The 19,352-nt window shown below is 38.6% G+C and overlaps 1 protein-coding gene across 10 annotated transcripts in view; it reads left to right on the plus strand.

Moving 5' to 3' along the window:
• Positions 1–14,360: 14,360 nt before the first annotated feature.
• Positions 14,361–19,352, plus strand: part of PTPRC (protein tyrosine phosphatase receptor type C) — a 70,654-nt gene continuing 65,662 nt past the window's right edge. For all 10 annotated transcript variants that reach the window (XM_037404311.1, XM_037404314.1, XM_037404317.1 and 7 more), the window contains exons 1-2: positions 14,361–14,429; positions 14,512–14,629. In XM_037404311.1, coding sequence (XP_037260208.1) covers positions 14,563–14,629 — 67 coding nt within the window. In that variant the 5' untranslated portion in view covers positions 14,361–14,429; positions 14,512–14,562. The remainder of the gene's footprint in view (positions 14,430–14,511; positions 14,630–19,352) is intronic.

A 19,352-nucleotide genomic window follows, 5' to 3' on the forward strand; every position in this document is an offset into this window, starting at 1 on the left:
GGAACATGTAAAGATCCTCTTAGCCTGACAACCTTTCCATCTAAAAATGGTAACTATTTTGCAACTTCATACATGTGTATATACTTAAGAACATGTTCTTATATATAGCTACACATACACTGAAGATCCTGTGATTATTGCTCCTTTGGAACACTCCTTGGGACTTCACAAATGCCTGTAGAGCTGAGTGTGGAGCACAGCAACCTGACACCTAGATGGAGCTGGGTATAGTGAAGCATGTTGTACCAGCATTCGTGCTTTCTTTGCTGAGATTATTACCAGCATCTTGCTTTCATCTCCAGTGCTCTGAGTGATCACCACTTCCTACTTCATGATCTACTTTTCTCCTCTGCTCTCCTGTTCCCACTTCCCTCCCACACATTTGCATTGTTCATCTAGAACACGTGTGCTGCATGAAGCTGGATTAATCAAAGCGTGCATTTCCCAGAACAGTAGTATAGTTAGGGGGCATCTGCTGGAAAAATAAAGGTGCTGTCAGTGCTTGTCCCTATCTTAGGAGAGGACACCGTAGATCTCTGCGCTAGTAATATAGTATGTCTTCCAAAGATGAAAATGTTCACATTATTCCAAAAAGTGCTGCAGAAAGCAACAGTGTTGGCTTTCTAAACATCGAAAACCCAACCTCACACCACGTTGGCTGGTAAGGGAAAGAGGAGATACTAGCAACTGTATATACAATAGGTAGATTGAAATGTGTGATTAAACTATGAGCTGACACACTGAAACATAACATGCATCCCATTGAATGTCCTGCTGGAAAGTGGTGTTAGAGAGGGCTATCTAAAAGGACCATTTTGTTTCGTACAACATGTTCAAGTCCTGTCTTCTCAAATGAAAGCCATCCACAAGCTGAAAAAGCAGCTGTGGGCCAGGCAGAGCAAGAGGTGTGCTCTTGGCATTTGGACTGGACAGAACTTCAAGTTTCTGTACATTTCTGCAAACCCTCTGCTGCCCCAGAGCAGGGTTCATTGGTTTGCAGGACCTGGGAGTCAGTGTCATGGATTCTTTAGTTCAGTGCAAACTTCAAATCATCCAATGTATTGTGACAACAGCTTATCAACTTAGAAGAACCTAAGGCAACTGACTGAAAAAGTTTTGCTGAATCTTTGAAGTAATCCTTAGATGAGAATTTGGGTAGTATTTATCTGGCACTGTACTTTTCTACTTTCCGTAAGAAAGTGCTGGCTCCTGTGGCACTTCAGATACAAAGCCAGACTGGTGACAAGGAGCTCAGTACCTCTGATGTGCAAAATGAAATCTAAGTTATTAATTAGATTGTTCCCAAAGAACCAGTCTTTTCATTCAAACAATTCAAAGGTAAGGAGGCATGCACTAACATAATATTCAATATGTTAAATTGAGGTCTGGGAGCAGGGGCCTGGATATCAACGCTGCTGTTTCCAGCTCCCAGAGTATTTCTGAACTTCAGGTACCAGCAGTGGGCTGCATCAAAACACCTTAGCTGAACTCCAGAAAGTTGTCTTCAAAGACATCTACTAGAGACAATGTGAGCAAAATTGTAGATTCAGTGATGTAGCTTGGATGTCACTTAGCCACAAAAGGAGGTTATATTCAGGCCCTCAGTTACAAATTTTGCAGCTCTGCCCCATTGCTGGGCCTTGGTAACTGTCATACAGGAACCAGAAAATGAAACTGGTTTGGAAAGCCGAGAGCAGCATCACTTTGCAGGCTAAGCTGAGGCTAAAGCAGAAAGCAGCAGTCAGGAGGTTTTATTGGTTTGCAGTTATATCAACTTCAGTTATAGCTTTTTTGGGCCTAACAGTCTTGATCTGACAGTCTTGAAAACACTGCTGATGATTTTTCATGGCGTAATTGACAATAAAGGCAGTAAATGTACCTAATGTTGCAGTTAAACAAAATGTGCTTCCAGTACATAAACTGTTGATAAACAGTGTAAAAAGATCAGCAGTAGTTTAAGTGGGTATTTGCTTGGACTCAAGGTAGGTAATCTATTTGACAGGACTTTTGGGTTTGGTTTTTCCTTTTGAGCTTTTACTTGATCAATAAGCAATTTTAAGAACTTTTGAAGATTCGTATAGATAATTTATAAAACCACTTTTACACAATTTAACTATTGTAGATCATGCAAAGCCCATTTTTTTTTCCTTAATTAGTTTGAATGTTAATGAAAGCATAGAACTCTTTAAAATAGGTAAATAAGTAAAGATGCATGATCTACAGAGAGTTCACATGGTTGAATGGTTGTACAAAGGACATGTACATTTTCAGCCTGCTCAACTTCCCGGCACTGAGCTAGGCATATATCAAACCCAGACTTTCTCAGAAACACTTTTTCTGCTTCTTGTTACCCCCTTGGAGCAGAGGCCACTGTGGAAACAGCAGAGAAAAGCTCTTTGCACCTCATTTTGGAACTTCTCTTTTCTCACTCTGCTTGTTTTCCTCATGCGAACAAAAGGAACGAAGACTGGCTGAACTCTCCACCTCATCCCAAACTCCCCAAAGTCGAGGGTTTGATTGGAACACGGTTTCCTCAGGACTGGTGTTTGGTGCTCTCACTGTCTGAATATTGTAGAAGTATGTGAAAGATATTATTTTCAGCTAGCAGGAAGTGCAAGTCTGATCTTAAATGTTTAGGATTTAAGAAGGTGAGCTATCTGTGAACAGTAGTGAGAAAGTTTAGACATTGGTAGGTATTTTTCAGGCTAATGTGGAGAAAGGAAGGTTCCAAAGGGCAAGGAATAGCACAAAGGATTTTCTGGATTAGAGACAGTGAAGGGCAGGCTGGTCTTATTTTGTTCGCTATCATCATCTGTCTTTGAATTATATTCCTTCTTACAGTAGAAGAAGGAAAGGAAAATTAACAGATTAATTGCTTTTTTTAGCAAAACTTATTTGTAAATATTTTTTCATAGTGGTTGGTCTCTTCCATCTAAAAAGACAGTGTGCTGGAGGAGGGGGTAAAATCTGTCAGAAATTTCATCCCTCCTGAATGCATCTCCTTTGATCAGTGTGGGGCAACTTGCTGATTGTTGCAAACCAGAAATAAAGCTGGGGTGTCAAGCTGAAATGAAGTTGATATCTTTCTCAGTATACCTTTATCTGAAGGAAAAACCTTAAATTTTGTTTACGAGTTTACAGGCTTAACAGACTGACTTTGCTCTAGGAACTGGCAACGTTTAGCAAACAGGTTTTTCTTGTTTTGCATAAAACCTAGTTTTAAATAATGCCTCTGTATTTTAACCCAGAATTTCATGAACCCTAATGCCGATCTTCTTATGAGAAGAAGAAGGCAGAGCCTCTTGCTAAATAATTATTCCATGGAATTTAATCTTCTGTGATATTTCCTAACTTACTAAGTACTGGAAATAACACTTGCTGTAAAGCAGAAAGAGGATGTGCAAGTATTATATGCTGATCTTGGGAGGGAGAGAGCACATTACCCCAGTTAGTATGTCAGCCTGGGCTTGACATGGGAAAAATGAGCTATTCTTGCTATGCTGGGATTCATATTGCTAATGCTTTATCACTTTTTAGAACAAACTGAAGAAACAATAGTGATACTCAACCTTTTTTCTGTTTTTTTTTGTCGTTTGTTTGTGTGGGGTTTTTTTGTTTGTTTTTTTGTTGTTTTTTTTTTTTTTTTCAGAGACTAGATTTTTGGCAGAGTATATGTGAGCTCAAATTATAAAATTAGATAGTGAAATTGTAATATTTTTTGTGGAATGTGATTTTTTTTCTTTTATTGAACTAAAGGAATCTGATACTGGTTTACTGCTGTGATTCTATTGTTTACATACTCTGAATTCCAGATGTTTTGGGAGTATCACAGCATGGACTGTTTCAGCATGATAGATTACAAGCTTCCCCTATTTCTCCTCCACCATCTTTTGGCTATTTTTGGCTATTCCATTGCATTGTATACAGTAAACATATTGTGTGTGTTTATAAGGCCCTAGCAATGTTTCTTGAGCTTTTCTGTCACAGTTAAAATAGCGAATTTGTGCTAAATGTCTTTGAGTGTTTATTACAAAATATCCTACAGTGAAATAAAAATAAGCTATGAAACAAATATAATGAAACAAAGCTTTTTATTTCAGAGTAGTTAGTTTTCTAGTGCTGTCTTTTCTCTTACCTATCTTTAAATCACTCAAATATTTACTTGGCACTCTGCCACCATTTGTGTCTCGCACAAAAGCCTACTGTTTACCTGGCTGTTACTTTAAAAGCATATATTTCCAATATTTCTGCATCTCTGTTAGCTTATTTTAGTTATGCCCATTAACAAGAAGTGATAGAGAAGCATTTGAAATTGCATAAATGACTTTTAGATAATACCCATTTTAATCCTTTTAATGAAATTGAAATGCTTAATTGAGTCTCTCTTTCACTTTTGTTCAGAATTACTTTCTGCACTTCTCATTCAGTCTAGACACCAGTCTACCCAAGCAGGACGATTTTAACTGAACTTTCTGAACACTAGAAATTTGAGGCTATAGCTATAAAAGATCAGCCAGACCATCTTAAATTTGGTAGATTCTAATTGAAAATCTTATTTTCCTGAATAATCTAGTATTGTTTTCATTTTTTCTCTTCCATTGTCATTTTTAATCTGCAATGTTTTCTATGTCCCAGGACAAATAACATTTTTTATTAAAAAAAAGGGTAAAATCAGTATGGATGTAGCAGAGAAAATGAGAAGGCTGATAGTTCGATAAATTTGATTTTAATATAACTGTTATTGCAGAAAACTAATCAACCTGAAATATTTTGACCGAGAAGTACATATAACATGCAACAAGTAAGCTTCTTTCCAAGCTACTGCAATGCATCTCACATATTCTTTACTTCTGCCTCCCACCCTTCCCCCATTTCTTACCTGTATTGTGAAAAAAAATTTTTTAAACACTGATTCATTTTTAAGTCAATCAGGGAAGATGGGTGATAATATCAGATTTTTTTAGGACTCCTACTAAGGAAGCAAATAAGCAAGGTACATGGACTTTCACAAGACTGAATAGAAAGTGTTTCTGGGACAATGCGTTAGAAATATTTTTCAAAAGTGTATGGCCCAGGATGTAGCTTCATGGGATTTTCAATGTTACAGAAGTCTTTTTACGCTACAGAAACTTCTCAGAAAAGTTTGTCTGCATAATGAGCTATTTGTTGATGTTTCCTTTCAGTTTTGATAACATTTTCTTTAAAGAAGCTTTGAATTTACTGCCTGTGCTAATTACTTTGTTGTTTTTATAGTGTGAGAATAAACAAAGACAACCCCTGTGTCTTTAGACAGACTTTGTCTAAGTATCAGTATTATGAACTTGCTGCATTGTAAAATGGCTTATAGTGTGTGTGTGAAACATAAATTGAAGAGTTACAGGCAGGGAAATGGAGGGAGGGAGATGTGACATAGACCCTGGTGTGGAAGGTAAGTGTATGGGAGCAGTCTGGTTTCCTAACAATTTCAAATTCAAGGATGGATATTATGAGTTAAGATTATATAAATCTTCTGGACTTTTTTAGCTTTATAGCAGTAGTTTCTTGACAAGCCACTGAGGAAGAAGTAATGCCTGCCACATGCTTATCTTTGGAGACATCTATCTAACCCGTTTGGACAGCCCTAGAGAGAAAAATCATGTCAAAATGTGGAGAAGGGTAAGAGATGGGCTATCAGAAGATGACCAACAGCATCACTGTAAGCAGACCAGCCTTCTAGATAAATATTTGTGGTTTATGCTCATAAATACCTTGCTCAGAGGCGTTTTTATGCTTCTATACCATGACTGCAATCAGCTGTAGGAATACATTTCCAGCCAAAAAATGATAATAGTTTGGATGTTAGGAAAGCATTTGGTATAAAGTTTTCCTGTATCTTATTGGAAAAATGAACAAAATGCTCTTGGATATAAGCACTGTCATCTGACAGCAAAACACTGGGAGGACTTGCAGACCACAGCTAATAGTGTATGACAATGAATCTGGCATCCTAGGTGGGAAGCAATCTGGGTGGAAGCAGAATACAGTGCCAGCAGAAAACAACACGTAAGTTAATGCCACAGAAAATACCTACTTGGGAAAACCTGAAAAATGGACAGATAACTTGCAGAAAGCAAGCTGGTGTTCCGACACAGACTAACCAGCAGTTAGCTCAAAAGTATCATATTGTAGAAAGACAGACCAAAACACATGTTTGGTAGCCTACCCTGATGCACCAAACCTGGCTCGCTTCAGCTAAATTTGTGCTTAAAAAAAAATTTAAAAAAATAAAAATAAAAAATCAAAATTCCCACCTTGTTTGGTTATTTCAAGCACTAGCTTCAGAGTAAACATACATGTCTTTAAGCATGTTACAGAGCACACAGAAGACAATGTACAAGACATAAGGGAATGTCTGGCAAACTGCAATGAAGTACGAGAGTGCTGTTTTGAAACCAGAAAGGAAATATTTTGGGAAAGGTTGTTTCTATAGGCATTTTCGTCTTCTGTGTTGGCTGGTGTTACAATTGCTTTGACTCATATTCTGTCAGGCGTGTTCTGGCACAACTATCTCTATGGGGCAGGACAGCATTTCTTGCAGCGTGTCATGTAGTTGTGTATAATTTTGCATATAATTTGGGAAAATTAACTAACAGACACAGATTAGCTAATATGAGGCAATCAGAAAGCAAGTAATCAGTTTTGCTAAAGGCAGGGTGAATTTGGTGAAGGTAATTGAGGGGATCCTGAACAGAGGGAGCTTGTTTAGTACCTCCAGCTGTGGTGGTACTCTTGAGATTCAGTGTGATTTTGCAGAGCACAAGTCCATTCCTGGCATTTGCCTCAGTGCTTTTTAAAGCTGTGGCTGTTCGTTTGCTGAGACGAAGTCATATGACTGTCTATAAGAATCTAGAGGTTAGTACTAGGAGAAATGAAACTGGAAAAAAAAAGAGAATTGGACTAAGAGAAGGAAAAATTTGCCATTGTTGAAGGGCTCTTCCAAACGAGAGCTGAACAAGGAGTGGTCCATGGGTAGAAAATATTCAGGTAAATGTTGTCCCTTCTTTTAATTTTCCCTTTCAAACTGGATGATGGAAGGATGTGAAGAAAAGACACTATGGATAAAAATGTTTATTTGATGTTTCATAGTGTGAAAAGAATTAATTCATTGTGCAGTTTTTGAACTCCACATATGAAGCTAAATCCTGAGATTTCTCAGCATCCAGCACTCATTCAAAACCAGGAGGAGGAGCAGATGTTCAGCACAAATCTGACTCAGTACTTATGGGTACGTTGCCACTGTCTAAGGGCAGCAAATTCTAAGGGGGCATGTTAAGAAGAGCTATTATAGAACAGCCATTTCACAGTAACTGTGTGTAGTGTTATCCTGGAATGATTTTATGTGGAAGTGAGAAGTAAGTGCCTGGCACTTCTGAGAGCTTATCATGGACTTACTGCTCATTTTGGGCCAGATTGTGAACTGTGCCTCAGGGATACCAAAATACAATTTCTGTCCTGAGGAGGTATGCATAGATCATGCAGGTAACATATGAAGTGAAGATGTCAAATCATCATTGCCTGAGGGTTGATAGTAGCATAGCAGTATGCCTGCACAAAGAGCTGTATTGTTTACTCTTGACCTTAAAATAATTCGATCCAATATGACATACTAAGTGAGAATGTTTTCTTTCTTCAAGAAATAGTTCTTGGCAATCGCAAAGAAACCTGAAAAACTGTGCAAAATAGATTTCTTAGCAAATATTCAACAAAAACTTCAGAGTATTATAACATATATTCCCTAGCATGAACATTGTTTTCACAGTAAGGCTGTCAAATTAATTTTACAGGATGAAATGTATTGTGGAGGAAGCTCCCTTGATTTAAACAGAGTTGCCCTTGGGATGAATTTATCCTGTGCCCGCTAGTGTTTACTAAGGTGTGTGCCTTCAGATTCTGTGGAACTGCTTAATTCTGATGTGTAGCCATGCTGAATATCAGTGTAATTGAGCTGAGCCATATCAGCTGACTTCCATGCATGAAAATTGTGCAAACAAAGAAAGTCTGCATAACTTTAAATCCAAGCAATTTTTGGAGTGTGTAGAGAATTTTGGTGTTATTGAATTGCACGCTCTCTACTATGTTCTTTCAAGGCCTCTGGAAAAAAGTAAACAAAAGCCGGTTCTCAAGAATACATTTCTTGAGAAAACTAATTTATATAACATTTTATACACACATTAACACAAAACAGCATCAGGTTTAGGTACCACTGGAGTATACCATTGCTTGAATTAAAAAAGGAAAAACCAGAAATGCAACCCAGTTAAAATTCTTTGCAATGAATGCCAAAGTGACACCATATCAACTTTAAAAACCTGGATTTGGAAGTTGTGTTGGGTGAAGAATGTGAATGCCCCATCATTATTTGACTAAACTTTTATGGAAATGAACATAGGGTGAAACCGAGCAATGTGAAATCGTATGAAAGAGAGCACAAGGAGTGGGGTTTCATTGGCATCTTTCAGTGGTGGTTCCTGTGGCACCAAACAAAGCAAGCCCCAGGAATGACAGCTTTTGGGTGGCACAGTCTTAGCATGCAGGGTAAGCATGGCTGCTGTTTGATACCTGATGGCAGATACAGGGTGGCCCAGTCTTTTGGAGGCAAGCCGTGACAATCCAACCTAAGACACAAATTTATTTGGCTTGTGGCTGTATGAAAATGCTGTTCACACTGTGGTTACTGCTACTTTTGCCTTCCCTCCATCTTTCCAGTCTGTTCTGTCAGCCTTGCAGTACCAGGCAGAGATGGGAAATAGTTTTGGGAACACTCTCTGGGTTGGAAGAGGGGATTCTCGAAGTCGCTTACATGGATGAAGAGTTTGTGGTCTCCCTGCCTCTAGCGTAAATAGTAGTGTTTTTTATGGCTTCTCTATTTTCTACTTTCTCTACCCTTCATTGGAATAGGAACCAGCTCCTTGGTTTCTCCCCAAAGAACAGTAAGGGATTTTTTAGCTGTGTTAGATTATGATGGAGTTGTTCCGGGCCTGAGGTGTCATGTGTGATCCCTCCCTCTCTCTCCAACTCCCCTGCTCCCAGACATCACTGTCACCTGGAGGGAGGAAATAAGGCAGGAGTCTGTAATGGAAAGAGCAAGATGCCACACACCCTGAACCACCTCCTGGTAAAGCACATGTAGAGCAGGGAGCTAGGGAGAAGTGCTTGTGTTTATTTGGCATACATGGGTACCTTTTTACTCTCCAGTCATTGCTCATACCTTCCTTCTTAGATGTACTGAAAATGCTGTGGGCCCTTTTTGCAGGTTTCCCGCTTGAGTACTGTTGCCTTCATGGGTGAGTGCTTCATTCCCCATGAGCTCCTGCATGAGCAGGTACAGCTCAGGCTGCCCATTTGGTTTTGTTTGAAGGTTGGTGAAATACTCTGGGAAAGGAAATCTGCTTAACCACAGAATCAAGCACGTTCAGCTGAATTGTCTCTTTTTGTGCTTTGCATTTGCCTACACATTGTGATAACACCTGGCCAAGCAGGACCACCACTAAGTAATGATGCCTTCAGAAGCAAAAAATGAGAAATGCTTTGTGTAGTAGTGTTTAAGGATCACACCATGCCCAGTGCACTCTGTAGTCTGATGCTTTTGCGCAGCACAACCTACAAAATAGAGCTACAGAAATGTTTCCTGGTGGAAAGGAAGTTGACAGTGACTGTGGAGGCTATTAGAGATCTTGGTCTCTCTCAGCAAGCTCTCCGATTGTTTGGGATCTGGGCAGAGCTTTTGCACTATTTGGCTTCAGTCACTGAGTAACAACAGCATTTCTGCCTGACGGGTTATGAGAGATTGTGCAGGAGGATGGGTGTATGTAGTGTTTTGAGGATCACAACTCCTTGCTCTAATGCTGCAGTCTCATTAGCAGTGAAGGAACCAGACCTTTCTCCTGGCTTAACCAGGGGTACAATTGCCTGGGCCTAGGGCTAAGACTAAGACCTGGGAGCAAAACAGTTGCCCTTCCCCCATTTAAGGAAACAATTCAGGCCTGGCACTGAAAGGTCCACCTGTGCTGAGACTCTTCTTTCCATCTAACTCGCGTCACCTTGCCAAAAACAGTGGATATATGGCTAGAAGGGAAATACTTCCCTGCCAGAGGGACACTGCTGGTTCAAGGGTTCGTATCAAATGCTGTGAGCATTTATTAGACCTGACCAAGGACTACATAGGTGGGAGAAAAAGAGAACTGGGAATGAGGGCTGATGATATCTTTATCATCATCTCCTTATTCAACAATTATTATTTTCATGTGGGACATATGGGTCATATAAATGCAAATAAAAAACTGTGGGAATTCTCATTGCATCTTTCCATACAATAATTTGATTTTTCTCTCTCCTTACGTCATCTGTTTCATAAAGCTATTGCAAGGATAGAGTATCTGAATATACAGGATCTAATAGTATGCTTTTTTGAGACTTAATTTCACTCTCACAGTACAGCCAAATTTTATGTGTGCAACTGTCAATTAGACCCAGTTGTGGTGTATTTTAGGTGTTAAAGCTGAATATGACCTGCATGTATTCCTGTAAAGTATTAGCTAGTTTTGAAATGCAACTTGTTTTATATTTCTGTTATTTCTTGTGAGTTTGTTTCCTTTTTTGTTTGCCTTTTCGTTTTTGTTTTTGTTTTTTTTTTTATTAAAAGTTCAATCTCGATCTGGGATAATTAATTTATCTGCAAATATATGGTATCTTTACCACAGAAATATTTTCAAATGGCATAATTAGTGTCATATAACCAAATATTTATGTCATAAACACTGTAATTACTACATAATGAATCTATTTTATGATTATGGTGTCAATGTATTTTCATGTAAAATTATGTGAATTACTTCATCACAATATTTGCAACTCATCTGGAGCAAGGACATACTGCTTTAATTCTTTCTACTTTGAATTCCCTTTCTTTTCTCTATATTTCAAGGACTCCATTCTTTAAATTTTTGGTATGAAGCAGGAGGCATGTATTTATCTTTTTCAAATGCTTCAGGTGTGAATTGAAAGGAAAACTGTTATTGGCACTTCATATTTTTAGTCTTTTATTGCAGTTGTGATATAACTGCCCTTTGAGCTGGTGTTTAACTGCACAGAATGTGGAGACATTTATGATAATTTAACAAATCTACTGTATTGCAAGACAGGTGGATCGGACAAGGAAAGATTATCTTACAGGTTTTTTGTCTGTTTGTTTTCTTTGTGGTGGGTATTTTGGCTTTTTTCATAACATACAAAACAAAGATTTCCAAATAGATGGATAAATTAAACATATGCTTTTTTTTTTTAATGTCCTTTTAGAAATTCTTGGTAGTACAAATTGATGGTTCTGGCTTTGAGTCTTTCCAGCACAGGGGAAGTGTACTGCTGTAGTTACATACTGACATAATCAATTAGCTGATTAAAAAATACGGCTGTGTCCTAAGCAAGTAGAGTAAATTAATTCCCTCCTCATCCCCCAGAAGTGGGGTTTTGGGTTTATCCTTGGGAAGAAGACTGCAGTTTGTTTGGTAAAAGACTTCATGTGTTCTAACAGCCTTAAACACATGTGTGATTAATTCTGGGTGAGCCACAAATAGGAAATAATACATGGGGTGTAAATACATTGGTGTAGCCATAATATATTAATTTGTAGAAAGCTGCAGACTGAAACTATGTGATATGGAGGTCAATATAAGATGAGTGTAAAATCCCACTATAGCATCTTTTATAGTATTGCTTTCAGCACCGTTCTGAAGCACACTAGAGCTAAAAATTCCATACTTCATAGCCTGTTCTTTGGCTTGCTCACAATGCAGTGATCTTAGCTAGCAAAAGCAAGCAATCTCTCCTTGACAGAAGAGTGAAACAGAAGAGCATATATCCTGGCCATCAGCCAGCCCTACACTGTAGGAATTTTCCCTTCAAACCATCTTCTCTTTCTTTTTCTGGAGCAACTGCTTTTACGGCCCATGTTTTCCACTTAGCAAGTCTGCAACAACCATTTCCCGACCTTCCCTGTTGCTGAGAGGAACTAAACCGCTCTCCTGGGTTAATCAGGAGAGCTGAGATTGCTCTGCCAATTCTGAAGTCCTCCAGCACACACAGCTTTATATCCTGTGACATTTAGGGTTTTTTTGACTAATGAAAATTCTAGCAGAGGATACTGATTCCCTTTGGCTGATTCTATGTATTTTTTTTTTTGTTTAAATCTGGACTTTGTTTTTTGTAATTTCTAGCTTTGTGTATGTAGTTGATAATTACCTGGTTTCAAAGGCTTATTATGAGGGTAGAATTCTTGAGAGTTTGCTTTTTGTCACACACTTCCTTCTTCCTTCTTAGGCCAGATTCACAGCTGTTTTAAGGATTTAGTGACTAAAATGCTTGTGGCATCTCTTAGTAAAAATATCGGCTTTAATTAGTGTCTTTGAAAATCCAGTGTTTTAGTACCACAATATCCTTGATTTCTTCCTCAGTTGTCCATACAGACAAATGTCAAATAGACTACACAAATTCTTATTTCAAATGCACTGCAAGCAGATGGAATATTAGAACACTTAAGACTAATCTGAAATCAAAGACACTATATAATTTCTGTGGAGGTGTTTGTTCTCTCTGAGTTACGAGGCAATGGTTCATTGACAGAAAATGGGCACTGAAATAATTTGTTGGTTGAAGGATCTGCTCTCAGAAAGAGAGATTTTTCTTCTTAGCATTTCACTGAGACTTATGATATATGGTTTAAGTCTTAATCCTTAATCCTTAATCTTTAAAATTTAAATCCTCCATGAGTTTAAGTTGTAATTTTGATCAGTAATTTTAGTAGTTGATGGTTTATAGTTTCTCAGCTGTTAAATGCGAGTAATAATATTGTACCAGAATGGTATGATGGCTAAAGTGTGTGATGTTATCACTAAATAATATATACAATATGTTGCAGTATTTCAGTGCTATGGAGGGTATGTAAATATCACACAGCCAGAAAAGGTCCACTGTGCAGGAGTTTGTCTCGGCGACACAGCATAAAAAGTTGGGTGGAGGCTATATAAAACTGCTGGGGAAGCTCAGGTAGAAATAGAGCCTGGTTCTTGCTGAGAGCCTTTATGTGAATTTCTCCACAGGATATCATGCACCCTATTCATCAGGTGGCACACTTCAGCCCTTCTGGTATTTTGGTTTTGCCTAGGATAACAGGGACTAAGATGCCAGTGCTGCAGACGATGTATGGCTGTAGTCCAAATCCAGTTTGTGACAACTTTAGGATGAAGTTATTGTGTATCAAAGTGGGAGTCTCTGGAGTGTCAGAGTGATATCACTATGTCAGTTTTGTTCTGAACACATTTGTAATATAGTTGTTATTACAGACAGTTTGTATAGAGAAATATTGCTTAATGGAAGCTAAGATTTTGGTCTATGTTATAGGACTTGACTCAAAGTTGGATGTGTAGAAGCTGGGTTTAATCATATGAGGAGTTTGATTCACTCATGTCATCCTTGAATTATTATGTGAATTTGTGCAACATTTTTCCCCCGTGTGATGCTTAGGTAGTCTCCAAAGGAAATCAAGAATAAGCACAAATGTGTTCTTTTCCCTTTATCCATCTTGTGACAGGATTCTGCTGGTTCTTTTACAGTCTTTGAAACCTCCAATAAGAGAAGCCATCCCAACATTTATTCCCTTTGTTAACCTACTATATAATGGGCATTTCTTATTGAGTACTAACTGACTGCATGCAGTGAGGGGAAATGTTTTTGCTGTACCTTGTATCGACTTCAGGAAAGGGATCACAATCCTCCAGCACTATTATGGTAAAGAATTGCATTGTACTATCTAAATAGGAACTGAACATTACGTAAAACAGAATTAGATTGTGTCTACCCATTTGTTGTGTATTACTGTCATACCTAGAATTGCATCATTGCAGAAAGATTCAGAAATATATCCCATGTTTAAAGGGTTTTCATTTAATCAGCAGACACTTCACTTGAGGATACATCTTTTTATGAAGGTCTTGTTACCAGTAGAAGGGTTTTGTTGACTGATGGTTTGGGTTTCTCTCTCTCAACAGAAATCTCAGGAAGCATCCATAACGTAGAAGGGACACAGTGAATATTTGCAAAAGAAAAGTAAATATGAAGAGAAAGGATGACTATTAAATCCAGTCCTTTGAAAAGTTAAGTCTTGTTTAGCTCCTCAGTAGAAAGAAATGGCTGAAAATAATATATTTAATTTGAATTAAGGAAGCTGAGCATTACTGCAGCAACTTAAGAAAAACCCTTTTAACTTCCTGGAAACTGAAAGAATTTTTTTTGAAGAAGTTTGTCTCTGACATCACTAAACTGCTTAGCGAGTTTGCGAGTGGTTAGTTTGGGTAACAGAGGAAGCAACTCCTTCACAGATAAGCAGGCAGTGCAATGTATGTGCCTAGTTATTCTCCTTTCTGGTTCAAGTTTTGCTGAGTTCTTTTGCAGACAGATAACACTTATTTTGCTTTCCAGAGGGAGACACATGCTGTTTCATAAGGATACGCCTGATTTCCAGAAATAACCATGTTTTTGTGGCTTAAACTCTTAGCATTTGGTGTTGCATTTCTGAGACAGGATGCTTTTGTCAAAGGTAGGTAGAAATTGATATTTCTTTCTCTCATTTTGATCCCTGAATGTCCTCTGTAGAAATAAAACAAATGAAAAGATTTGCAGAGCAGAGAAATAACACCTTTGTTCAGAAACTAGAATACAATTGTATGTGATCGTGTCAGAACCTAGATCAGGAAGGTTGACGCATAATGTACAAGGCTAAAATGTCTTCCGCATGGTCATATGTGAGAGTTATACAAACCATTTAAAAAAAACAACCTCAAAAGATTTGTAGTTGTATTTGAAAAAGAATACATTTAGATCTCTTATGTGAACCTATTCAGTAGAGTCTTAATGTTTGGTTTCATCTCACAATGTAGTACTTTGTTTTCTGTGTTTAAATCCTTCAAGAAAAAAATCTTCCCATCCATTTTAGCCACTCCCTGATCTCAGAATCTGCTTAGAGTTCCTCAAATTTTTATTTTTACTGCAGTAGCAGTAGTGAAAAAAATCTAAACATTGTAAGTTAATATCTACAGTTGGGAAATTACTTATTTTATATAATTTTGTAAAATATAGAAGATGTATTTATTTTATAAAAACTGCTTCTTAAAGAGCCTTCAAAAATTTAATTATCTGTTTAATTATACCACTGCAGGTGAATTTATTGCTTAATTGTTTTAAATTCTATAAAGGAAAGAGCCCAAGAGATTGATCTTGCAAAACATGCTAGATGTGACAGATAATGTGAGTAGCAAGAAAAACAATTAATTTTGAGGTAATAGTTTGACAAAATAAAAAAAAAAACAGATCTGTGTTTAATACTTTCTTGAAAAAAAACATGCAGCATTCTATGTATATGTACATTCCATCGGTTTAGCTAGTTAATGTAATTTGGGATAGTTGATGGCAGATACAAAAGCTTTTCTCTAAAGTTATGTTCACCCTAAAAAGTGGCTTGAAACATATATTCTAAAATGACAGCAAATTATTTGAAGGGCTGAAGTGTCTTTTCACATACATTGAATTTATGCACGCTTCTATCATCATGTCACTATAGTAACTCCAGGTTTTTACTGATGTAAGCCAGAAAATGATCTACCTTTAGTTGATAACCAGCTAAGAAGAGCATTTGAAGCCTGACCATTAGTTCTCTTGTCCTTCAAAGTCTCTGAAGAGAGGCAGTACTGAATAAATCTGGTTGGTAGCAGTGGGATATCATAAGAAAACAAGTGAATATTGTACCGTAAAGGAAAAGAAGAAAATCTCTTGCTTTTCCTGTGCCCCCCCCTCCTTTTTTTTTTTTTTTTTTTTTTAATCTGCTGTCCTACTTTCCATTTTATAAGTCTTTCTGAGACTTCCCACCACTCCCTTTTCTTCAGAAAGGGCAGGTTACTATCTGCTCTCTCAGCCGCCTCCACAGTCAGTCAATGTGTTAACTAAGAGAGGGCTGGAAGACAGAAAGAGGGGTAGCAGTATTTTATTTCAAGTAATAGTTATTTTCTCTGTCCACTCACAGTAGTCTAGCTTGAGCCAGTTCCTTTCTACATGCTTTTACTAAACAGTAGGGCCTCAAATTATAAGTTTTAACTCCTCTGTAGTACACTTAAAACAATTAGCAGTCTTGTGCTGTAGTATCAAGTACTCAACCTCACAGACCATGTTTTCACCGTGTACTTTGACACAGAGATTGATTCTCCTGTCACACATCTTTGCTGTGTAGATTACTCTGCCTCGTAGCTATGGGCAGCTGGGCAGTCTTCTAAGGAGGGTTTTGTTAATGGAGGAGCAACATTTGGAAAAGGGGTGTAGGCTTTGGTTTTATGGCAAGAACTAATTTCAGGCACATGCTAGTAAATGTTGGGTGGGCTTTGGGGCTTCTTTTGTTATTACTATTATTATTATTCTCCAAGAGCCTATTGTATGTAGTGATTTTGAAGACCTAGCAGGAGAAACTTTAAGGTTGTCCGACTTCCACCACAAGCACAGGCATCCTATAAAACATCTAATTTTCTGTAATCACCAAGCCACTTTTAGGAGCATCAAACTACATTAAAACAACAACAACAATGTTAGGAATATCTAGAGCCTGCAAAAAGGCCTTTTTACTAGGTAAATCCCTCAATTAAAAGACATGTATTCAGCTGTTTATCCTAATAAGAAATAGACCCGTAATTGTATTTCTGGATGTACATACCAATATATGGATGTAGTACCAATATGTACATACCAATATATGGTACCAATAAACACCAAACTTGGAGTTCAATCTATCCTTGTAAATGTTTCCACTGCTGAAACATTCCATTAAATTTATCAGCGTTTAGTGCACTATTGGTTAGTCTTTCATCTCTACCTACATGGAACAGCTAGCTTTACTAAAATCCTTAGTTTCCTGATGTGTGCTTCTTTAAATCTTTAGTGTAAGATTGATAACATTCTAATATCTAGGCTGACTTCCCAATCAAAAAAGTTATCATAACATACATGAAACAATGCATCAATACCTGTTTATGAAAAAAACCCACAGCAAAACCTCAAAACCAAACTAAATAAACCCCCTACAACAAACAAATGAAAAACCCCAAACCGAACACACTACCCTCCCCAACTTCCAAATGAAAAGAAAAACAACCAAGAAACGAAATACCCCAGGAAAAAACCTTTTGCTTCCATTTGGAAAAAAGGAAAAGAAACACTTACAGGACAAGCCCCTATTTTTTTTTCCATGACATCACTGATTCAGGTTCCTCCCCCTTCCTCCACAAAAGTATTAGCAATTTGACAGCTTTCAAAAACCTTCACCCACTTCTGAGCCACTTCCTTTATTTCAGGAAGCTTGATATTTTTGGGTGTGACTTTTTTATTTTCCAAGTTAAAAATGCTGAGCTTTGACAGGCATGCTATGCTGGTTTTGGCTGGGGTAGAGTTAAAGTTTTTCATAGTAACTAGTATGGGGCTATGTTTTGGGTTTGTGCTGAAAACAATGCTGATAATATAGGGATGTTTTTGTTACTCCATACCATTTTTGTCATGCTCAGGTACCACACTATCCAATACAACCTCATTAACCATGACCACCACCACACCCTTCTGGTCCTTTGATATAGTACACAGACATCATACCCTTAGTTTAGGGACCAGTTCTGTAAAATGTCTTTCAAATGTCCACAAATGTCCATTGATTTTTTTTGGTCCATGACTTTGGGTTCCACCTGTTATGGTGGTCACTCAGGAAGGAGAGGTGGTGTGGTGTGTAGTTATTGGGCACCAAAGCAAGCTCAGGTCAGGTTACTGGTGCACTTGCACTGCTTCTTGCAAGGCATGTCCTCCATTGGTTCAAGTGTTTCCTACTGTAGTAATTCCTATAATATGCAACTCAAATAATGGGTTACAAAAAATTAAAGGTATTACCATTACAGCCTCCACCCCTGGCCCCTTTGGACAAGCCTGCAGGGTTTAACATTGCAATGAACTCTTCTCCTTGCCCCTGTTCTGGCTTGGACTTATCTGCAGACTGCAGACCCTGGGGGGTTGTACCTAAGGGATACAAGGGATACCTCCAAGTGGAGCCTTAGCTATGAGGCACAGTCTCTTCACAAGTATACCTGCTCTGGCATAGACTTATCCACAGCTGCAGTCACTTTAAGGTATACCTGTTCCAGCCTGGCCTTCTCCATGGGCCACAATGCCTTCACAGGTAAACCTGCTCCAGTGTTGCCTTACCCATGTCTGCAGTCCCTCCAGGGGTGTACCTGCTCTGTCATGGGCTTATCCATAGCCACATGCTTTGAAAGGTTCCAGCATGACCTCATGCACAGCCACTGCTCCAGGGTGTACCTGCTGCAGCATGGACTTATCCACAGCCACAGGTGCTGTGAGGTGTACCTTCTCCAGCATGGACTTGTCCTTGGGCTAAAATGCCTTCAGAGGTGTACCTCTGCAGCACAGACATAACCATGGCCACAGGCACTTTGAGACGTTCTTGCTCTGGTGTGGATTTATTCATGGCCACAGGTGCTTCAAGGTGACCTGCTCCCATGTGGACTCATCTACAGGTCACAGTCCCTTTGACTTGAGCTCACACTGGTCTTGCAGCCTGTCCAGTACAGCAGCACAGAAACAGCAGTGATGCCCTGGTGCATCGCCATTGCTGTTATCACAATGTTCCCAGGCATGGCACAATAAAATGATAAGCAGTACAGTAAGCAGCAAAAGCAAAAAAACAGCTACTAATGAGCACTAAAGTCCAATTTACAATGAGGCAAGCAAGCCCCACGCATCACAATCACAGAAACCTCCCTATAAATTCAATCTAGGACATTTCAATCAAATCTGTCATTATCTGGACCCTTCAAGCCCCACACTGGGTGCCAAAAAGGACTGTCATGGTTTTGTGCCAGCTGGCAGCTAAGCCCCACACAGCCGCTCACTTGCTCCCCTCCAGTGAGATGGGGGAGAGAATTTGAAGGGTAAAAGTGGGAAGACGTGTGAGTTGAGATAAAGACAGTTTAATAGGTAAAGCAAGAGCCACACACAAGCAAAACAAAACAAGGGATTCATTCACCGCTTCCCATTGGCAGGCAGGTGTTCAGCCACCGCCAGGAAAGCAGCGCTCCATCGTGTGTAACAGTTACTTGGGAAAACAAACGCCATCACCCTGAATGTTCCCCCACCTCCTCCTCCTTCTCCCAGTTTTATATGCTAAGCATGATATCATATGGTCAGGAATATCCCTTTGGTCAGCTGTCCTGGCTGTGTTC

Source organism: Falco rusticolus, chromosome 11, assembly GCF_015220075.1.
Source record: "Falco rusticolus isolate bFalRus1 chromosome 11, bFalRus1.pri, whole genome shotgun sequence".
NCBI classification, from domain to species: domain Eukaryota; kingdom Metazoa; phylum Chordata; class Aves; order Falconiformes; family Falconidae; genus Falco; species Falco rusticolus.